Genomic DNA, 17500 nt, shown 5'->3' on the forward strand with positions numbered 1-17500 from the left:
ACACTGGGGGAGGACAGAGGTTAAACAGAGAGAGGGGACACTGGGGGAGGACAGAGGTTACACAGAGAGAGGGGACACTGGGGGAGGACAGAGGTTAAACAGAGAGAGGGGACACTGGGGGAGGACAGAGGTCAGGTGAACTTCAAGGTTGAGGTTGATATCAGGGAGTTGTGTTCCTGGGGTCAACTTTGGAAACTTTGGGATTGAATAAAGGGGCTTGAAAAATCTGAGGCTACAGCTCAATGACACCCTATATAGTGCACTACTTATGACCAGAGCCCAATTGTGGCCGCCCAATATAGACAATGGTCAAAAGTAGTGCACTACCTATGGGGAATAGGGTGTGATTTGAGACTTGCCCTTGGAGATAGAGAAGGCTACTGAGAAGAAACAAGAGAGAAAGAAAGGGAGAGTCTGTCTGTCTGTCTGTCTGTCTGTCTGTCTGTCTGTCTGTCTGTCTGCCTGCCTGCCTGCCTGTCTGTCTGTCTGTCTGTCTGTCTGTCTGTCTGTCTGTCTGTCTACCTGAAGCCGATGATAGGACACTCCTTGCAGATGTTACACTTGGCCTGATGTTTGGCTGTCTCAGCAGCCGCCACACGGTGTAAGACAGGCAGCCACACCATCGACTGAGGCTCCAGACGCATCCAGTCCAGGAACATAGCAGCTTCCAGCTCTGGCTTGTTATTGGCCTGTTAGACAGGAAGTACAATACATAACCAATCAGGAACATAGCAGCCTCCAGCTCTGGCTTGTTATTGGCCTGTTAGACAGGAAGTAGAATACATAACCAATCAGGAATATAGCAGCCTCCAGCTCTGGCTTTTTATTGGCCTATTAGAAAAAGTTTAACACACATACAACCAATTACGGAAGAGCTACGGTCAGCAAGAGGGAAGGTTTGACTAATAGGACAAACCAGTGGTATTTACAGTCTAAATATGTATAAGATATGTATAAAGTGTTATATTACTCTAGGACAAACAGTTTAAAATAATACAGAACTACAAACTCTCAGGCTACTGTTTTCTCCTGGATTGTAAAGCAGGGGTTTTCCATTCCACTCGACATATTTACTGCTGGAAACAGATGCAGTGATGACTGTAGAGAAGTTATTTCCACTGGCTGACAGATGGACCATAGATTACAGATCACCATAGGGTAATAGATTCACTGTGGCTAACACATTCAGTATGGTTATTCACTATAGCTAGCAGGCTACGTGATGCACTTTGGCTAACACATTCAGTATGGTTATTCACTATAGCTAGCAGGCTAACATATGTATTTTGGCTAACATAGATATCAGGCTAACATATGTACTTTGGCTAACACATTCAGTATAGTGATTCACTATAGCTTGTAGGCTAACAGATGTACTGTGGCTAACACATTCAGTATGGTGATTCACTATAGCTACCAGGCTAACAGGTGTACGTTGGCTAACATAGCCACCAGGCTAACATATATACTTTGGCTAACACATTCAGTATGGTGTTTCATTAGGCTATAGATATCAGGCTAACATATGTACTTTGGCTAACCTAGCTAGCAGGCTAACATATGTACTTTGGCTAACATAGCTAGCAGGCTAACATATGTTCTTTGGCTAACCTAGCTAGCAGGCTAACATATGTTCTTTGGCTAACATAGCTAGCAGACTAACATATGTTCTTTGGCTAACCTAGCTAGCAGGCTAACATATGTACTTTGGCTAACATAGCTAGCAGGCTAACATGTGTTCTTTGGCTAACATAGCTAGCAGGCTAACATTTGTACTTTGGCTAACCTAGCTAGCAGGCTAACATATGATCTTTGGCTAACATAGCTAGCAGGCTAACATATGTTCTTTGGCTAACCTAGCTAGCAGGCTAACATATGTACTTTGGCTAACATAGCTAGCAGGCTAACATATTATCTTTGGCTAGCATAGCTAGCAGGCTAACATATGTACTTTGGCTAACCTAGCTAGCAGGCTAACATATGTTCTTTGGCTAACATTGCTAGCAGGCTAACATATGTATTTTGGCTAACATAGCTAGCAGGCTAACAGATGTACTTTGGCTAAAATAGCTGCTGTGGATAATCTAGAAAGATGATTCCAACTCAGATCTTCACAGCAGTCCTGTCTGATGTCCTTCTTTTTTCCTATTTTTTATTCTAATCTTTTTTTGTATGGTATTTTCAGAGTGCAATGTATAGACCTACTGATTAAATACAAATGACTCTATCTCTACCTAAAGAGACACTTTGTCAGACATTTTCCCACAGTGCATGGTATGGTTTTCCATTAAATGCATGTGATCTGCAGAATGTGCTTAGCACAGTAGTGTGGAATGTGAGGTAGTTTATACGCCTGTATGTTATATGTACGTTGTTTGTGTGTGTGTAAGCATGTGTGTGCGTGCGTGAGAGCATGTGTGTATGTGCATCCGTGCTTGTGTGTGTGTGTGTGTGTGTGTGTGTGTGTGTGCATAGCTAGGACCACAGCTACTAGCTTCACATACAAACTGGAAGCAGCTGCGGACGCTGGGCTCAATGTTGGAGCCCCCGAAGGAGGCCACCTCTCCCAGCTGACGGGGGATCTGGATGGAATCATGGAGGAGAAGACCCAGCCTCCGCTGGTCACAGAACCCTGTAGCACTGGCTACCTGGCGGAACAGGACTGATAGAGGTGGGGGAGAGAGAGAGGGAGGGAGGGAGGCAGCGAGCAATGGAGAGAGGTAAATATCCAAGTCAAGAGATACATACCAACATACTAACAGACTAGACCACATGGATACTGTCTCTATATACGTACTAGTTATACCAACAACAACACACAAATCAACAATCTGGCCATGGGTTTTTACACTATGTGGTGCCAAGTTTGCTGCTAATATAAAGATCAGTCACTACTTCCATCTGTATTTGTCCTCCAGATGAGGTAATATAAAGATCAGTCACTACTTCCATCTGTATTTGTCTTCCAGGTGAGGTAATATAAAGATCAGTCACTACTTCCATCTGTATTTGTCCTCCAGGTGAGGTAATATAAAGATCAGTCACTACTTCCATCTGTATTTGTCCTCCAGATGAGGTAATATAAAGATCAGTCACTACTTCCATCTGTATTTGTCTTCCAGGTGAGGTAATATAAAGATCAGTCACTACTTCCATCTGTATTTGTCCTCCAGGTGAGGTAATATAAAGATCAGTCACTACTTCCATCTGTATTTGTCTTCCAGGTGAGGTAATATAAAGATCAGTCACTACTTCCATCTGTATTTGTCCTCCAGGTGAGGTAATATAAAGATCAGTCACTACTTCCATCTGTATTTGTCCTCCACGTGAGGTAATATAAAGATCAGTCACTACTTACATCTGTATTTGTCTTTCAGGTGAGGTAATATAAAGATCAGTCACTACTTCCATCTGTATTTGTCTTTCAGGTGAGGTAATATAAAGATCAGTCACTACTTCCATCTGTATTTGTCTTCCAGGTGAGGTAATATAAAGATCAGTCACTACTTCCATCTGTATTTGTCCTCCAGATGAGGTAATATAAAGATCAGTCACTACTTCCATCTGTATTTGTCTTCCAGGTGAGGTAATATAAAGATCAGTCACTACTTCCATTTGTATTTGTCCTCCAGGTGAGGTAATATAAAGATCAGTCACTACTTCCATCTGTATTTGTCTTTCAGGTGAGGTAATATAAAGGTCAGTCACTACTTCCATCTGTATTTGTCTTTCAGGTGAGGTAATATAAAGATCAGTCACTACTTACATCTGTATTTGTCTTCCAGGTGTGCTTTGCAGAGTGAGATGATGCCGGTTTTGAAGGACAGAGTTCTGATTTTTCCACTTCTTCCTCTGTGAAACCAATCAATCATAACAATAAATCAGATGTCAATCAATCATATCAATAAATCATATCAATCAATCATATCAGTCAATCATATCAATCGATCATATCAATCAATCAGATACTCATCAATCAGTGAGTGTCGTTAGGGGACGCGTCGATAGGGACGAGTCGTTAAGTACGTGTCGTTAACTTGTTATGGATAGGGGGCAGTATTTTCACGGCCGGATAAAAAACGGACCCAATTTAATCTGATTATTACTCCTGCCCAGAAGCTAGAATATGCATATAATTATTAGCTTTGGATAGAAAACACTCCAAAGTTTCTAAAACTGTTTGAATGGTGTCTGTGAGTATAACAGAACTCATTTGGCAGGCCAAAACCTGAGAAGATTCCAAACAGGAAGCGCCCTCTCTGACTATTTCTTGGCCTTCTTGATCATCTCTATCCAAAACAGGGGATCTCTGCTGTAATGTGACATTTTCTAACGCTCCCATAGGCTCTCAGAAGGCGCCAGAACGTTGAATGATGACTTTGCAGGCCATGGCTGAAAAACAGTAGCGCATTTGGATAGTGGTCGATCTGAGAACAATGAGACTGGGGGCGCGTGCACGAGACGACTCCATGTTTTTATTTTTTCGTCTTTGAACGAAAACAGGGTTTCCCGGTCGGAATATTATCGCTTTTTTACGAGAAAAATCGCATAAAAATTGATTTTAAACAGCGTTTGACATGCTTCGAAGTACGGTAATGGAATATTTTGACATTTTTTGTCACGAAACGCGCCGGGGTGTGTCACCCTTCTTTACCCTTCGGATAGTGTCTTGAACACACGAACAAAACGCCGCTATTTGGATATAACTATGGATTATTTGGAACCAGACCAACATTTGTTATTGAAGTAGAAGTCCTGGGAGTGCATTCTGACGAAGAACAGCAAAGGTAATCCAATTTTTCTTATAGTAAATCGGAGTTTGGTGAGTACCAAACTTGGTGGGTGTCAAAATAGCTAGCCATGATGGCCAGGCTATCTACTCAGAATATTGCAAAATGTGCTTTCCACGAAAAGCTATTTTAAAATCGGACACCGCGATTGCATAAAGGAGTTCTGTATCTATAATCCTTAAAATAATTGTTATGTTTTTTGTGAACGTTTATCATGAGTAATTTAGTAAATTCACCGGAAGTGTTCGGTGGGAATGCTAGTTCTGAACGTCACATGCTAATGTAAAAAGCTGGTTTTTGATATAAATATGAACTTGATTGAACAAAACATGCATGTATTGTATAACATAATGTCCTAGGAGTGTCATCTGATGAAGATCATCAAAGGTTAGTGCTGCATTTAGCTGTGGTTTTGTTTTTTGTGACATTATATGCTAGCTTGAAAAATGTGTGTCTGATTATTTCTGGCTGGGTACTCTGCTGACATAATCTAATGTTTTGCTTTCGCTGTAAAGCCTTTTTGAAATCGGACAGTGTGGTTAAATAAAGGAGAGTCTTGTCTTTAAAATGGTGTAAAATAGTCATATGTTTGAAAAATGGAGGTTTTTGGATTTTTGAGGAATTTGTAATTCGCGCCACACCTATCATTGGCTATTGGAGCAGGTGTTCCGCTAGCGGAACGTCTAGATGTAAGATTAAGTACGTGTCGTTAGGGACGTGTCGTTAAGTACGTGTCGTTAAGTACGTGTTGTTAGGGACGTGTCGTTAGGGACGTGTCGTTAAGTACTTGTTGTTAGGGACGTGTCGTTAGGGACGTGTCGTTAGGTACGTGTCGTTAAGTACTTGTCGTTAGGGACGTGTCGTTAGGGACGTGTCGTTAGGTACGTGTCGTTAGGTACGTGTCGTTAAGTACTTGTTGTTAGGGACGTGTCGTTAGGGACGTGTCGTTAGGTACGTGTCGTTAAGTACTTGTCGTTAGGGACGTGTCGTTAGGGACGTGTCGTTAGGGACGTGTCGTTAGGTACGTGTCGTTAGGTACGTGTCGTTAAGTACTTGTTGTTAGGGACGTGTCGTTAGGGACGTGTCGTTAGGTACGTGTCGTTAAGTACTTGTTGTTAGGGACGTGTCGTTAGGGACGTGTCGTGAGTGTTGTGTGTGTACTATTCGTACGTGTCGTTAAGTACGTATCGTTAAGGACGTGTCGTTAGGGACGTGTCGTGTGTTGTGTGTGTACTATACGTACGTGTCGTTAAGTACGTGTCGTTCAGTACGTGTCGTTAGGGACTCGTCGTTAGGGACGCGTCGCTAGGGACGTGTCGTGAGTGTTGTGTACTATACGTACGTGTCGTTAGGGACTCGTCGTTAGGGATGCGTCGTTAGGGACGTGTCGTGAGTGTTGTGTACTATACGTACGTGTCGTTAGGGACGCGTCGTTAGGGACGTGTCGTGAGTGTTGTGTACTATACGTACGTGTCGTTAGGGACGTGTCGTTAGGGACGTGTCGTGAGTGTTGTGTACTATACGTACGTGTCGTTAGGGATGCGTCGTTAGGGACGTGTCGTGAGTGTTGTGTACTATACGTACGTGTCGTTGGGGACTCGTCGTTATGGACGTGTCGTGAGTGTTGTGTACTATACGTACGTGTCGTTAGGGACGCGTCGTTAGGGACGTGTCGTGAGTGTTGTGTACTATACGTACGTGTTGTTAGGGACTCGTCGTTAGGGACTCGTCGTTAGGGACGTGTCGTGAGTGTTGTGCACTATACGTACGTGTCGTTAGGGACGCGTCGTTAGGGACTCGTCGTTAGGGACGTGTCGTGAGTGTTGTGTACTATACGTACGTGTCGTTAGGGACTCATCGTTAGGGACTCGTCGTTAGGGACGTGTCGTGAGTGTTGTGTACTATACGTACGCGTCGTTAGGGACTCGTCGTTAGGGACGTGTCGTGAGTGTTGTGTACTATACGTACGCGTCGTTAGGGACTCGTCGTTAGGGACGTGTCGTGAGTTTTGTGTACTATACGTACGCGTCGTTAGGGACTCGTCGTTAGGGACGTGTCGTGAGTGTTGTGTACTATAGGTACGTGTCGTTAGGGACTCGTTGTTAGGGACGTGTCGTGAGTGTTGTGTACTATACGTACGTGTCGTTAGGGACTCGTCGTTAGGGACGTGTCGTGAGTGTTGTGCACTATACGTACGTGTCGTAAACATTGAGCAGCCAGTTGAGACACATGTCGACACACAGCGGGACGTTGACCAGGTTCCCATGCTGCTGGTCCAGTTTCTCATAGAGGCTGGTCAGACACGTCATCACCTGCATGATGTCCATCAGCTGCTCATTCTGCTTCAGGCCATGCTGCTCAAAGACCTCACATGCTGCAGGCATACCTAGGAGGTCCACTGGAGAGGAGAGGAGGGAGGAGAGAGGAGAGGAGTGGAGGAGATGAGGGAGGGGAGAGAGGAGTGGAGGAGATGAGGGAGGGGAGAGAGGAGAGGAGGAGATGAGGGAGGGGAGAGAGGAGGAGTGGAGGAGATAAGTGAGGGAGGGGAGTGGAGGAGAGGAGGAGACGAGATGAGGGAGGGAGGGTAAGAGAAAGAGAGAGTTACTGAGTAACTGATGTGTAACAGTGTATCTGATGTGTAACAGAGTAACTGCTGTGTAACAGAGTAACTGATGTGTAACAGAGTAACTGATGTGTAACAGAGTAACTGATGTGCAACAGAGTAACTGATGTGCAAAAGAGTAACTGATGTGTAACTGATGTGTATCTGATGTACAACAGAGTAACTGATGTGTAACTGATGTATAACAGAGTAACTGATGTATAACAGTGTAACTGATGTGTAACTGATGTGTATCTGATGTGTAACAGAGTAACTGATGTGTAACAGAGTAACTGATGTGCAACAGAGTAACTGATGTATAACAGAGTAACTGATGTGTAACTGATGTGTATCTGATGTGTAACAGAGTAACTGATGTGCAAAAGAGTAACTGATATGTAACTGATGTGTAACAGAGTAACTGATGTGCAACAGAGTAACTGACGTGTAACTGATGTGTAACTGATGTGTAACTGATGTGTAACAGAGTAACTGATGTGCAACAGAGTAACTGATGTGTAACAGAGTAACTGATGTGCAACAGAGTAACTGATGTGCAACAGAGTAACTGATATGTAACAGAGTAACTGATGTGTAACAGAGTAACTGATGTGCAACAGAGTAACTGATGTGCAACAGATTAACTGATGTGTAACAGAGTAACTGATGTGCAACAGAGTAACTGATGTGCAACAGATTAACTGATGTGCAACAGCGTAACTGATGTGTAACAGAGTAACTGATGTGTAACAGAGTAACTGATGTATAACAGAGTAACTGATGTGTAACAGAGTAACTGATGTGTAACTGATGTATAACAGAGTAACTGATGTGTAACTGATGTGTAACAGAGTAACCGATGTGCAACAGAGTAACTGATGTATAACAGAGTAACTGATGTGTAACAGAGCAACTGATGTGTAACTGATGTGTAATTGATGTGTAACAGAGTAACCGATGTGCAACAGAGTAACTGATGTGCAGCAGAGTAACTGATGTGTAACTGATGTGCAACAGAGTAACTGATGTGTAACTGATGTGTAACAGAGTAACTGATGTGCAACAGAGTAACTGATGTGTAACAGAGTAACTGATGTGTAACTGATGTGTAACTGATGTGCAACAGAGTAACTGATGTGTAACAGAGTAACTGATGTGCAACAGAGTAACTGATGTGTAACAGAGTAACTGATGTGCAACAGAGTAACTGATGTATAACAGAGAAACTGATGTGTAACAGAGTAACTGATGTGTAACAGATGTGTAACTGATGTGTAACTGATGTGTAACAGAGTAACCGATGTGCAACAGAGTAACTGATGTATAACAGAGTAACTGATGTGTAACAGAGCAACTGATGTGTAACTGATGTGTAATTGATGTGTAACAGAGTAACCGATGTGCAACAGAGTAACTGATGTGCAGCAGAGTAACTGATGTGTAACTGATGTGCAACAGAGTAACTGATGTGTAACTGATGTGTAACAGAGTAACTGATGTGCAACAGAGTAACTGATGTGTAACAGAGTAACTGATGTGTAACTGATGTGTAACTGATGTGCAACAGAGTAACTGATGTGTAACAGAGTAACTGATGTGCAACAGAGTAACTGATGTGTAACAGAGTAACTGATGTGCAACAGAGTAACGGATGTGTAACTGATGTGTAACAGAGTAACTGATGTGTAACAGTAACTGATGTGTAACAGAGTAACTGATGTGTTACAGAGTAACTGATGTGTAACAGAGTAACTGATGTGTAACTGATGTGTAACTGATGTGTAACAGAGTAACTGATGTGCAACAGAGTAACTGACGTGTAACTGATGTGTAACTGATGTGTAACTGATGTGTAACTGATGTGCAACAGAGTAACTGATGTGTAACAGAGTAACTGATGTGCAACAGAGTAACTGATGTGCAACAGAGTAACTGATATGTAACAGAGTAACTGATGTGTAACAGAGTAACTGATGTGCAACAGAGTAACTGATGTGCAACAGATTAACTGATGTGTAACAGAGTAACTGATGTGTAACAGAGTAACTGATGTGCAACAGATTAACTGATGTGCAACAGCGTAACTGATGTGTAACAGAGTAACTGATGTGTAACAGAGTAACTGATGTATAACAGAGTAACTGATGTGTAACAGAGTAACTGATGTGTAACTGATGTATAACAGAGTAACTGATGTGTAACTGATGTGTAACAGAGTAACTGACGTGTAACAGAGTAACTGATGTGTAACAGAGTAACTGATGTGTAACAGAGTAACTGATGTGCAACAGAGTAACTGATGTGCAGCAGAGTAACTGATGTGTAACTGATGTGTAACAGAGTGACTGATGTGTAACTGATGTGTAACTGATGTGTAACAGAGTAACTGATGTGTAACAGTAACTGATGTGTAACAGAGTAACTGATGTGCAACAGAGTAACGGATGTGTAACTGATGTGTAACTGATGTGTAACTGATGTGTAACAGAGTAACTGATGTGTAACAGAGTAACTGATGTGCAACAGAGTAACTGATGTGCAACAGATTAACTGATGTGTAACAGAGTAACTAATGTGTAACAGAGTAACTAATGTGTAACAGAGTAACTGATGTATAACAGAGTAAGTGATGTATAACAGAGTAACTGATGTGTAACTGATGTGTAACTGATGTGTATCTGATGTGTAACAGAGTAACTGATGTGTAACAGAGTAACTGATGTGTAACTGATGTGTAACTGATGTGTAACAGAGTAACTGATGTGTAACAGAGTAACTGATGTGTAACAGAGTAACTGATGTGCAACAGAGTAACTGATGTGCAACAGAGTAACTGATGTGTAACAGAGTAACTGATGTGCAACAGAGTAACTGATGTGCAACAGAGTAACTGATGTGCAACAGATTAACTGATGTGCAACAGATTAACTGATGTGCAACAGAGTAACTGATGTGCAACAGAGTAACTGATGTGCAACAGATTAACTGATGTGTAACAGAGTAACTGATGTATAACAGAGTAACTGATGTGCAACAGAGTAACTGATGTGCAACAGAGTAACTAATGTGTAACAGAGTAACTGATGTGCAACAGAGTAACTGATGTGTAACAGAGTAACTGATGTGTAACAGAGTAACTGATGTGTAACAGAGTAACTGATGTGTAACTGATGTATAACATAGTAACTGATGTGTAACTGATGTGTAACAGAGTAACTGATGTGTAACAGAGTAACTAATGTGTAACAGAGTAACTGATGTGTAACTGATGTGTATCTGATGTGTAACAGAGTAACTGATGTGTAACAGAGTAACTGATGTGTAACTGATGTGTAACTGATGTGCAACAGAGTAACGGATGTGTAACAGAGTAAATTATGTGTAAATGATGTGTAACTGATGTATAACAGAGTAACTGATGTGTAACAGATGTGTAACTGATGTGTAACTGATGTGTAACAGAGTAACGGATGTGCAACAGAGTAATTGATGTGTAATAGTGCTTGGTGGAAATGAAAGAGTGGGTGAGAGACTGAGGGATGATGAATGAGTGAGTGATGTACATTTACATTACATTTAAGTCATTTAGCAGACGCTCTTATCCAGAGCGACTTACAAATTGGTGCATTCACCTATAATATCCAGTAGAACAACCACTTTACAATAGTGCATCTATTGTAGAGTGTGAGGGGAGGACAACGGACGAGAGGGTGATGGAGTAGAGCAGGTACTGTAGCACAGAAACTCTGTGAGGGGTGATGGAGTAGAGAGGTACTGTAGGACAGAAACTCTGTGAGGGGTGATGGAGTAGAGAGGTACTGTAGGACAGTAACTCTGTGAGGGGTGATGGAGGAGAGAGGTACTGTAGGACAGTAACTCTGAGGGGTGATGGAGTAGAGAGGTACTGTAGGACAGAAACTCTGTGAGGGGTGATGGAGTAGAGAGGTACTGTAGGACAGTAACTCTGAGGGGTGATGGAGTAGAGAGGTACTGTAGGACAGTGACTCTGTGAGGGGTGATGGAGTAGAGGAGGTACTGTAGGACAGTAACAACGAGGGGTGATGGAGTAGAGGAGGTACTGTAGGACAGTAACAATGAGGGGTGATGGAGTAGAGGAGGTACTGTAGGACAGTAACTCTGAGGGGTGATGGAGGGCTGATGGAGGAGATGAGATAGTTTTGGGCGGTGACTCTGTGAGGGGGCTGGACTTACGACAGAGAGCTTTCTGCAGGCGCCTCAGCTTCATGGCTGTCCGGTAGGCTGAGAAACGCACGTTGTTCAGGTCGGCTGCAGAGACACATGGAGAGACAGTCACTAAAACTAAATACACTGTAAAACATTGCTATCTCCATCCATAATCAGCCATTGGCCTGCTACTTGACTTGATGTAGCTCGCTCACACTTTTGGTACAGTACAATACAATTGTATAGAGCTAGGGTTGCAAAATTCCAGAAAATTTCAATAAATTCTCTGGTTTTCCCAAAATCCTGGTTGGAGGATTCCCGGAATCAGAAGGGAATAAGCAGGAAATCCAACCGGGATGTCTGGGAAAATAGGGAATTTATTGAAAGTTCACTGAATTTTGCAACCCTATACAGGGCAAACCTAATCAAGTGCATCTGAAATAGTTCCTACTTGACAAAGGTTCAATTTGTCTGTTGGTCCACTGTATGTGGACCTCTTACCCAGAGACTGGTAGAGGTCGGCCATCTTGGGATGGTCCCAGCATGTTGTCTGTGTCTGGTGGCTGGAGGAGAGGTCAGGAGAATACAGAGGTCAATACAATCAGGGCCGTGCACAGAACTTTTGGGGTCCAAAAAAGTTTTACGCAAAAGCTCATTAAGCAATTATGACATTGATTATTTAGTTCCATAGAAGCAATAGATGGACAAATTAAATGACACAAATAAAGAACCCTTAGCCTCAAAGGCGTCAGTCTTATTCACTTTAATAACCCTACCATATGCTACAGATAACACGACGACTTGCAGGCAGTGGGTTCAGAACAACAACAACAAATATTAGTGTGTGAATTTCTACCACCACCCAAAAGGACACTTTGGAGATTGGAAGGGCAAAGGGTCATGTGCTCTGCACAGGTAGAGTCCTATCTGTCCACGTACCTGAATATACACACACACACAGGCAAGAGACATGTTGACTGCAAAGAGTTAACAAAGGGGTTATATCACATGTGACGCCGTGTACACACTGATTGTGTGTGTGTGTCTGTGGGGTGAAGGGACCAGGGAAGACAGTAAAGGGTCCTGTGGGGTGAAGCAGGGTAAAGGGTCCTGTGGGGTGAAGCAGGGTAAAGGGACCAGGGAAGACAGTAAAGGGTCCTGTGGGGTGAAGCAGGGTAAAGGGACCAGGGAAGACAGTAAAGGGTCCTGTGGGGTGAAGCAGGGTAAAGGGACCAGGGAAGACAGTAAAGGGTCCTGTGGGGTGAAGCAGGGTAAAGGGACCAGGGAAGACAGTGATGGGTCCTGTGGGGTGAAGCAGGGTAATGGGTCCTGTGGGGTGAAGCAGGGTAAAGGGACCAGGGAAGACAGTGATGGTCCTGTGGGGTGTAGCAGGGTAAAGGAACCAGGGAAGACAGTGATTGGTCCTGTGGGGTGTAGCAGGGTAAAGGGACCAGGGAAGACAGTGATTGGTCCTGTGGGGTGAAGCAGGGTAAAGGGACCAGTAAAGACAGTGATTGGTCCTGTGGGGTGAAGCAGGGTAAAGGAACCAGGGAAGACAGTGATTGGTCCTGTGGGGTGTAGCAGGGTAAAGGAACCAGGGAAGACAGTGATTGGTCCTGTGGGGTGTAGCAGGGTAAAGGAACCAGGGAAGACAGTAAAGGGTCCTGTGGGGTGAAGCAGGGTAAAGGAACCAGGGAAGACAGTGATTGGTCCTGTGGGGTGTAGCAGGGTAAAGGAACCAGGGAAGACAGTGATTGGTCCTGTGGGGTGTAGCAGGGTAAAGGAACCAGGGAAGACAGTGATTGGTCCTGTGGGGTGTAGCAGGGTAAAGGAACCAGGGAAGACAGTGATTGGTCCTGTGGGGTGTAGCAGGGTAAAGGGACCAGGGAAGACAGTGATTGGTCCTGTGGGGTGTAGCAGGGTAAAGGAACCAGGGAAGACAGTGATTGGTCCTGTGGGGTGTAGCAGGGTAAAGGAACCAGGGAAGACAGTGATTGGTCCTGTGGGGTGTAGCAGGGTAAAGGGACCAGGGAAGACAGTGATTGGTCCTGTGGGGTGTAGCAGGGTAAAGGGACCAGGGAAGACAATAAAGACAGTGAGTGATGGTTCCTGCATTCCAAACACCACTCAGACTAAAACTCTCAGCATGACCCTCTCTCACCTTGGCAAAGAGCACAGCCGCTGCTGGCTCCACTGGAGTGTGTGTGTGTGTGTGTGTGTGTGTGTGTGTGTGTGTGTGTGTGTGTGTGTGTGTGTGTGTGTGTGTGTGTATGGCGGCAGTTAAACTAGCTAACTGTTATATAATTCCACCTGCTTTTACAGTGACTCTGTGTCAAATCACTTAGTCTAGCCAAAGTGTTAGCTACTAGTTACAGTACTACCTCTCTCCTCTCCTCCACCTCTCCTCTCTTCCTCCTTTCCTCTCTTCCTCCTCCACCTCTCCCTCCTCCTCCTCTCCTCTCTTCCCCCTCCCTTCCTCTTCTCCTCTCTTCCACCTCCTCTCTTCCACCTCCTTCTCCACCTTACCTCCTCCTCTCCCCTCCTCCTCCTCCTCTCCATTCCTCTTTCTCCTTCTCCTATATCTCCCATCATCACACCTACTCCTCACCACTGCTGCCAGCTCAAAGTAGATTGAATAAATGTGTGTGACCAAAATAGAGCAGGAGTGGGTATGGGGAAGTGTGTGGAGACGTGATGCGTCAGAAGGTTTAGACAAGAAGTCAAGTCAATGTTACGTCCCAAATGACCCTTTATTGTGCACTCCTTTTGACCAAGAGGGAATAGGGTGTCATTTGTGGTGCATGTTAAACAAATCAAAATATATTAAATATCTGAGATTCTTCTAAGTAGCCACCCTTTGCCTCGATGGCAGCTTTGCACACTCTTGGCATTCTCTCAACCAGCTTCATGAGGAATTATTTTCTAACAGTTTTGAAGGAGTTCCCACATATGCAGAGCACTTGTTGGCTGCCTTTCCTTCACTCTGCGGTCCAACTAATCATAAACCATCTCAATTGGGTTGAGGTCGGGTGGTTGTGGAGGCCAGGTCATCTGATGCAGCTCTCCATCACTCGGTTTTTGCGACTGCACTGGAAGAAACTTTCAAAGTTCTTCATGTCTTAAAGTAATGATGGACTGTCATTTCTCTTTGCTTACTTGAGCTGTTCTTGCCATAAAATGTACTTGGTCTTTTACCAAATACCATCTTCTGTATACCATCTTCTGTATACCCCCCCTACCTTTTAACAACACAACTGATTGGCTCAAACACATTAAAAAGTAAAGAAATTCCACAAATCCCACCTGTTAATTGAAATTCATTCCAGGTGGCTACCTCATGAAGCTGGTTGAGAGAATGCCAAGAGCGTGCAAAGCTGCCATCAAGGCAAAGGGTGGCTACCAATGTGACGGAGGAAACACCGTCCAACTGGCAACCGTGTCAGCGTGCACATGCCCGGCCCACCACAGAAGTCGCTAGCGCACGATGGTACAGGGACATCCTGGCAGGCCAAACCCTCCCCTAACCCGGACAACACTGGGCCAAATGTGCGCCGCCTCTTGGTCTCGGCCGGCTGCGACACAGCCCGGGATCGAACCCGGATCTGTAGTGACGCCTCTAGCACTGCGATGCAGAGCCTTAGACCGCTGCGCCACTCGGGAGGCCCCTTCCATAGTATGTTGATTAACCTGGTTGTTCATGTAGCAAAATCTTCTGCTGGCACACCCTGGCTATATAATGGTGTTATCTCACCAGCATTTAGGCTAAGTAACAGAATACTATCCCTGATTTGAAGGTGTGTCTCAGTGTATGCATGATGTCATAGCCAGTCCTTCTATAAAATGATACTAGCCAATGTTTTCCCCTTGTAACCAGGTTGTCACATAGAGGTGAAAAGACGTCTTCCACAAGGCAGGCCATGTAGTCTACACTAGGCATACATGTACATCCTGTATATAAATATGAAACACCAGCACTTTACATCACTATGAAGTGGAGAATAATCCCATCAGGCATTTCCAGGAAGAGCTTGTTCCTCTCACCATTTCTATTTTTAAACATTCTATCAATTCTCTGTTTATTCGTGTCATTGTTATTAAAGACGTTCAGTAGAGGCCAGAGTGAAGGACTGAATGGTTTCCATAGTGACTATACTGTAGTAGGAGTATTCACGTTGCACTACTACTCTACCAATACTCTAGTGTAGCCTATAGGCTATGTTCTAAATTAGAACCTGGCTGGTTCCAGGCCTGAATGCTGATTGGCTGACAGCCGTGGTATATCAGACCGTATACCACGGGTATGACAAGACATGTATTTTTACTGCTCTAATTACGTTGGTAACCAGTTTATAATAGGAATAAGGCACCTCTGGGGTTTGTGGTATATGGCCAATATACCACTGCTAAGGGCAGTGCCCAGGCACTCCGCGTTGTGTTGTGCCCAAGAACAGCCCTTAGCCGTGGTATATTGGCCATATACCACAAACCCCAGAGGTGCCTTATTGCTTAAGTGGCTCCTTTGACCCCAACCATGATTTGAGGACCACCTTAAACCAAGACAGATGTGAGAACACATGATGATACTGTAGGAATCTCTCCAAGGCAGTTAACCAGCTGGTGTGTCTAGTCTAACTCTAAAATAACAGTTAACCAGCTGGTATGTCTAGTCTAACTCTAAAATAACAGTTAACCAGCTGGTATGTCTAGTCTAACTCTAAAATAACAGTTAACCAGCTGGTATGTCTAGTTTAACTCTAAAATAACAGTGAACCAGCTGGTGTGTCTAGTCTAACTCTAAAATAACAGTGAACCAGCTGGTATGTCTAGTCTAACTCTAAAATAACAGTTAACCAGCTGGTATGTCTAGTTTAACTCTAAAATAACAGTGAACCAGCTGGTATGTCTAGTCTAACTCTAAAATAACAGTTAACCAGCTGGTATGTCTAGTCTAACTCTAAAATAACAGCAGTGTAATGATCCTAATAAACCTGCCATGCAAACTGTAGCTACTGTGAGACAAGAGCGGGTGTGTGTGTGTGTGTGTGTGTGTGTGTGTGTGTGTGTGTGTGTGTGTGTGTGTGTGTGGCAGCACGCTAGAGCTAGAGCGAGAGAGAGATTCATTATTCATGCTGTGTCCTTTCTGTGACCAGGAATCTGTGTCTCATTGAGATGTCAACTTCTTTTACTAGAAAGACCTGCATGACTGTCCGCCCACTGTAATCCAGTAGGTCTTCTGTCCGCCCACTGTAATCCAGTAGGTCTCCTGTCCGCCCACTGTAATCCAGTAGGTCTTCTGTCCGCCCACTGTAATCCAGTAGGTCTCCTGTCTGCCCACTGTAATCCAGTAGGTCTCCTGTCCGCCCGCTGTAATCCAGTAGGTCCCCTGTCTGCTCGCTGTAATCCAGTAGATCTCCTGTCCGCCCGCTGTAATCCAGTAGGTCTCCTGTCTGCCCGCTGTAATCCAGTAGGTCTCCTGTCTGCCCGCTGTAATCCAGTAGGTCTCCTGTCTGCCCACTGTAATCCAGTAGGTCTCCTGTCTGCTGTAATCCAGTAGATCTCCTGTCTATCTGCTGTAATCCAGTAGGTCTCCTGTCTGCCCGCTGTAATCCAGTAGGTCTCCTGTCTGCTGTAATCCAGTAGATCTCCTGTCTGCCTGCTGTAATCCAGTAGGTCTCCTGTCTATCTGCTGTAATCCAGTAGATCTCCTGTCTATCTGCTGTAATCCAGGAGATCTCCTGTCTGCCCGCTGTAATAAAGTAGGTCTTCTTCTGTATGTCATCATGTAAATATTGTACTGAAGTGGACATATTGGATCTGCTGCTGCTACTGCTGAGGTGAAACTCTTGTCAACTATCCATAGCTTGTTTTAGCTCAATCCAAGATCATCATGTGACGTATATTTTTGATTTATTGAACCTTTATT

The 17500-nt window shown here is 44.1% G+C and overlaps 1 protein-coding gene across 5 annotated transcripts in view; it reads right to left on the reverse strand.

The window, feature by feature from the left end:
• Positions 1-17500, reverse strand: part of LOC115188724 (dystrophin-like) — a 109065-nt gene that overhangs the window by 19752 nt on the left and 71813 nt on the right. For all 5 annotated transcript variants that reach the window (XM_029747476.1, XM_029747475.1, XM_029747479.1 and 2 more), the window contains 6 exons: positions 12079-12140; positions 11605-11679; positions 6987-7188; positions 3767-3852; positions 2505-2662; positions 523-689 (listed from right to left, as the gene is read on the reverse strand). In XM_029747476.1, the coding sequence (XP_029603336.1) occupies positions 523-689; positions 2505-2662; positions 3767-3852; positions 6987-7188; positions 11605-11679; positions 12079-12140 (750 nt within the window). The remainder of the gene's footprint in view (positions 1-522; positions 690-2504; positions 2663-3766; positions 3853-6986; positions 7189-11604; positions 11680-12078; positions 12141-17500) is intronic.

The sequence above is a fragment of the Salmo trutta genome, unplaced genomic scaffold, assembly GCF_901001165.1.
Source record: "Salmo trutta unplaced genomic scaffold, fSalTru1.1, whole genome shotgun sequence".
In the NCBI taxonomy this organism is placed as follows: Eukaryota; Metazoa; Chordata; class Actinopteri; order Salmoniformes; family Salmonidae; genus Salmo; species Salmo trutta.